Genomic DNA, 6,000 nt, shown 5'->3' on the forward strand with positions numbered 1-6,000 from the left:
AGAGTTTTGTCTTGACATCCACAAGGAACACACCTGGACAAGGTTCCAGGGCAGCGTTATACCTAAAAAGTCTTTGTTCTCTAAAGCCACAAATCAATAAATCCAGTCAGAACCAGTTTGGTGGGGTCGGGGAGCACTTGGTTTACGAGGCGACATCCTGCGCTTTCAGAATGCGGAGGTCTGCTATCAGACGCCCAGATGGAGCCATCATTCACCTTGCCAGGCACTGCCTTGCTCAGATCAAAGAGTCACCCCTCCCTGAATACCAATCTCTCTCTCAAGCAGGTCTGACCAAGCTCGACCTGCTGCTCCAAAACCAGACGGCCAATACACGTGCTACCAAAGACTACATGAAACTCAGGCAAGAAAATACTGCGTTTCCAGAAGAGACATTTTCAAACATGGGATATATAAATGGTTCTTACTAAAAGGTGTATCTCAATGTCCTGAGCATAAACATATCAAACTTGAAGGTCATATCAGATTATGGGGGTTAGATAGGATTATAGAAGGTAATCGTAAACCTGCCCATTCTGGCCTATGAGATCGAACAGCTTCATGATAGTAACACTGAAATGGAGGGTAACTCGCTATTAGAACATGCTACACAGACCTAGGCATTACGGTTATCCTAATTCATACAGTCATTTTACACAAGGAGCATTCGCGCTGTGGCACTGATTAGCAGTGGCACGGCGCCCAGAACATCTAAATCCAGCCAACATAAAAGATAGGAAGCGAAAAGAGGAAGGGAGACCCACGCCAATGATGCCAGGTCTAACAAAACATAATTAAATCAGCTGTTTAAAGCAACAAATGGAACGTTGATTTTCTTCCTTCTGCTCTATTTTGCTAGCTTACTCTGACAAGCAGAGAGAACATGCTTATTTATTCAACTCCTTAGATAGAGGAAAGGTGGAATCGTGGAATCTTTCTGCATGTTTCTACATGTTCCGAGGTACTGCAGCTTTTTTTTATGATTTGTATTGAACAGTTTCTAATATTTGTGTGCAAAAAATATCCCACAGGTTTTTGATGCGTTTAATTTTGTATTAGAGGCTTTATTTTTATTCTTCTTGTTTGCAAACATGTTTGCTTTTTCATATGAAAGAGCTTCGCAACAAGGTTTTAAGTGGTTTGTGGGAAAGATGATGGTGTGAACATGTATTATATGAGATAAAGTACCACCTGGCGCACATTATAAGATTACTGCGAGTCACCTCGGAGTCCAATAACCTTATAAAGTAACTCTGCCTTCGGCCTCATTCGTCTATATAGTTATGGAACTCCTCGCTGTATGCAATATCCTTATAATGTGTGGCCGGAGGTACTTTATCCCTAATATATTTTCACTGAATAAGGTTAAAGTGAAATTATTGTTGGTTTTGTTATAACACCTTAATGGATCTTTAAAAACAAAAAACAAAAAAAATTCTTAAAAAACAAGGGTAAAGTGCATTCATAGTTAAAACTTAAAACTGATCAAACCACTGCAATATGTAAGTTATAGTTAGAACCACAATCCATAACTCGCACTACCGGAGTGCAAACCCTAACTCAGAATGTTACGTTTGATGATGCGATTACATTTTACATTGTTAAATTAAATCAGGCTCCCCTCGTGATCCCACCACTCCTGGACGCCTGATGGGCAGTTTGCATGTCTTGGAGCCTCATATCCGTCGTCTTCTGGATCTCTCATTCGAGACTCATACTGTCCCGGATGCTTGGAAACGAGCGGTGGTTCTCCCCCTTCAAAAAAAGCCCAATGTTAGCTATGATAGGCTAGACAATCTTCGCCCCATCTCCCTCCTGCCATATATGGCGAAGATTGCCGAAAAAACCGTGAACCTCCAGCTAATGGGTTTTGTCGAGGAAGCCTCTCTACTCCATGACTCTCAATTTGGCTTCCGCCCTTGCCATTCGACGGAGTCAGCATTGCTCATGGCAGTGGAAGCTCTGCGACAGGGAGTGGATGAGGGCCAAACCATGGCCCTGATCCTCTTGGACCTAAGCGCAGCATTCGACACTGTAGCTCACTCCACCCTGCTACAGTGTCTGAATGATGGAGGGGTGGTAGGAGCTGCGCTTGGATGGATCCGGTCCTTCTTGACAGGCAGGTGTTTCCAAGTTCGCCAGGGAGAGTGTTACTCTAGGGAGATTGGGTTGGGCCAGGGAGTGCCGCAGGGCTCGTCCCTGAGCCCTACCTTGTTCAATCTTTATGTCTCCCCGCTGGCGACCATTGTTGAAGGCCACGGACTACGTCTTGTGTCCTATGCTGACGACACTCAGCTGGTGGTATCCCTCTCACGCGCACCTGGTCTAATGGCGGACAAGTTCAGAGTCTGCATGCAAGAACTGGCAGCCTGGATGTCCGCCAACTGCCTAAAACTTAATGGCAGCAAGACCGAGGTGCTCGTGGTGGGGGGGGGACCACCTGTCTGGTCGTCGGCATGGTGGCCACCCTGCCTGGGAGAGGTACCTGCTCCATGTCATGAAGCAAAGAATCTGGGTGTATGGCTAGATGAGGATCTTGCTTTTGACTCCCAGGTTAGTCGAGTGGTGGGGACATGCTTCGGCATTCTAAAAACCATGAGGAAGATCCTGGATTTCCTACCCATTGATGCTCGACGGACGCTGGTGCATGCGTTAGTTACATCTCGCATGGACTATAGCAATCTGCTGTATCTGGGGGCAATGGAAAAGGTTTTAAACCGCCTCCAGGTGTTGCAGAATGCTACCGCCCGCCTTGTTTTGAGGCTTCCTAGAAGATCCCCCTCCAGGGCAGCGCTCCAGGAGTTGCATTGGCTTCCGGTTAGGAGTAGGGTGGAATTCAGGGCTTTGGCCACATGCCACCGCATTCTGAGAGGAAAAGCGCCTGCCCCATTACAAAGTCTGGTCACCTGGTATGAGCCCACCAGGAGCCTGCGCTCGTCTTGCACAGGTCTTCTGAAAATCCCCAAAATAAAGAAAACACGAATGGGGGGTAGATCATTCAGATACCTGGCCGCTAAGCGGTGGAATGATCTACCGATGGAACTACGCATGGAGTTTTCGGAAACCCTGTTCAGGCGAAAACTTAAGACCTATCTCTTCAGACGCTAATTACTGTTGACTGCTCACGGACACCCTACCTACCACAGCGCGGGGACACGCCTTGGGCGTAAACCAGGCGCTTTACAAAACTCCCTAATAATAATAATAATAATAATAAAGAGTTTACTAAAGCAGAATGCTGCTGTAGGGAGATCATGGCTACTTTTATCTTTCCTTAAAACCATTCTAGCACACTTGGGACTGAGCTAGAATTCGGGTGGGTGAACTCACAAGTCACATACAACAAATCACGTAGTGTATCTGTCTTTCACAACGAGGCCGTGTGCACTCTTGGAGAACCCTGCAGTGGCAAGAACATCCCTGGTTGGCCCTGCTGTTGAGGCAGAATACATACTAGGATTTTTATATCAGAAACTGGAGACGACTGCGTCTTACCCAATGTAACTGTGCAACTGGAAACACAGTTCCCTCTCTATACTGCGCATGTCTGCTATTCTCAATGAACACCACATCACTTGTATCCGACTATTACGTATGATTCTGGCTAGTCATTCCTCTCATGAATAGCACTATGTCCAGTTCCTCAGCCTGGAATAGGGACCGACAAGGAAGGCTAGAGCTACTGACCTACTTGTCTCATGCAGAGTGCCTTAACCAGGCCCGTGTCTGCACAGGAAGTATGCAGTCCTGTGTGGAAACAGAGAAGAATGCAGGGACACTTCTGCACCCACTGTACTCTGGGGGTCAGTATCGCTCAGTGGGTTCCACCCAAACCCAAAGGATCCCCTCAGAGACTTTCTAAAATCTGCTAATATGCATTCTAAAGAGGTTACGTGTGTTTGTATACCCTCCGCATGTCCATGTATAGCTAAACACATACCTGGGGTGGCTTTGGACGGCAATAAATGTGACTGTGTTGGTCCTGTCTCTACTGAGTCTGAGGGGCCGTCTTCGTCTGCAGTAATTGTGTCCAGTTCTAGGCATGATGGGGGCACAGGCTGACTCCGCTCTTCAGGACAGAGCAGTCCTGGCTTGCAGTTCTGATGTGGACGCTGTGATTCAGGATGCAGTGGTGCAAGTATGTAGCTCTGATCTGAGCCTTGTGCCTCAGTACAGGCTGGTTCTAGCCTGTACTTCAGATTTGAATCCTGCTCCTCTGGGTGCAGTTGTTCCACCGTGTTGTTCTGATCTGTTTTTTGTGCTTCAGGAAGCACCGATTCTCTCTCTCGATCCAGTGCAGCAGTGTGCAGTGGTTCCACCGTGTTGTTCTGATCTGAACCCGGTGCATCTGCACAGGTCTGTTCTAGCTTGTCCTTCTGCTCTGGTTCCTGTGCTTCAGGATGCATAGATTTTACCTCGTAGTTCATGTTTGGGTCCTGCTCATAAGGAAGTTCCTGCTGCAAACATACGTTTTGCTGTAGGCGCTGGGTTTGTTGTGAACCCAACTCATCAAAGGACAATAGCCCAGACTCTAAGTGTTCGTCTGATGACATCCCATCAGGTGACAAGGGTTGTAAGCTGCGGTTCTCCTGGGGATCAGAACACATCAATTCTTCCTCCAAAGGATCATCAGGTTCCTTCTCATTTGCTAGCACAGGTTGTACACAGTAGTTTGGCTGTGGTTCGTGTCCTAGAGGAAATAGTGGGTGTGGGCAGAGGTTTGGTTGCTGGGCCCAGCTTTTACTAGATAATGAGGATGGTTCTTGTTTCAGCGGCTCATCTGGCTCCCTCTCTTCTGCGAACGCTGACTGTACGCTCTGGTCTTGCTCTGGTGCCTGGCCAACAACAAATTCTGAGGGAAAACACAGGCTTGCCTCCAGTGGTCTGCCTGGAGGATCTGTCTGAGGGCATCTGGGTAGAGTACAATCTTGCTGTAGTCCATTTCCATCTGGAAACCCAGGTTGCATGCACTGGTCTCGCTGCGACTCGTGTACATCTGGAAACCCAGGCTGCATGCACTCTTCCGCCTGCGACTCGTGTACATCTGGAAACCCAGGCTGCATGCGCTGGTCTTGCTTCGACTCATGTACATCTGGAAACCCAGGTTGCAAGCACTTGTCCTCCCATGGGTCACGTCGATCTGGGAGCACTGGCTGTAGACAAAGGTTTGGCTCCTCTGGACGCCCTTGAACACTGGTCTTAGAAGAGAGCGTACACTTCTGCTTTGGTGCATGCCCATCAGAAAACACTGTCTGAGGACACAAGCTGGGTTCCACTGGCCTGTCCAGTTGCGGTGTCGCAGGAGACCAGCTAACAGCACAATCTCTAATGCTCGCCGGACAGATCACCTCCAAAGACACTGCACCATTATCTAGGTAACCTTGATCCTTTTCTATCCAGATTTTCTTAATCAGCCCAGCGACTCTAGAAGGTACGCCCTCCACAGTATTCATCAAGTTATCCAGTTTGGCTTCCAACTCCTCCAGCATGGATAAAAGGATAATGTTGGGTGGGTTCTCTGAAAGCGGTTCCAGGTCCTGGTCCTTCTGAGCATCATTTTGAGATGCCGAAGCAGAGGCGTTATGGAGAGGTAAAGATGGGACTGTGGCTCTTACGGATTCATGTGAACATTGCGCTGTCACTTTCTTTCCTGGAGCCCGTCTTCTCTCCATTCCAGTATTTTGATTTTCAAGTCTCAAGTGCCTGCAGAGGAAAGGAAAAGAGAAAAGACAACACGTTATCACTGGACAGTTAGGTCAAAATATTCTTTCCTGTCTCACCAAGTCCGGTGTGATCAGAGAACATCGCTCATTTCTAAAACCACCCAAAAATTCAATCATTAAAATTTCACAATGCCCATAACCTAGTCCATGTATTATGAAAGAAACTGATTTGAAACGTGTTTCCAGCCCAATAAGCTTGATTTCGATCTTGGCAGTATGGTTTAGCCATCACTTTTTCGACTTGCATGCCTTCTTGGCAGTCCATCCACTCCATTTAGAT

At 47.4% G+C, this 6,000-nt stretch overlaps 1 protein-coding gene across 1 annotated transcript in view; it reads right to left on the reverse strand.

Annotated features, from left to right (window-relative positions):
* Positions 1-5,696, reverse strand: part of LOC147736911 (uncharacterized) — a 94,450-nt gene extending 88,754 nt beyond the window's left edge. The window contains exon 1 of the mRNA XM_086952725.1: positions 3,938-5,696. Coding sequence (XP_086808851.1) covers positions 3,938-5,669 — 1,732 coding nt within the window. The 5' untranslated portion in view covers positions 5,670-5,696. The remainder of the gene's footprint in view (positions 1-3,937) is intronic.
* Positions 5,697-6,000: the final 304 nt, after the last annotated feature.

This window comes from Lissotriton vulgaris, chromosome 1_2, assembly GCF_964263255.1.
Source record: "Lissotriton vulgaris chromosome 1_2, aLisVul1.2, whole genome shotgun sequence".
In the NCBI taxonomy this organism is placed as follows: domain Eukaryota; kingdom Metazoa; phylum Chordata; class Amphibia; order Caudata; family Salamandridae; genus Lissotriton; species Lissotriton vulgaris.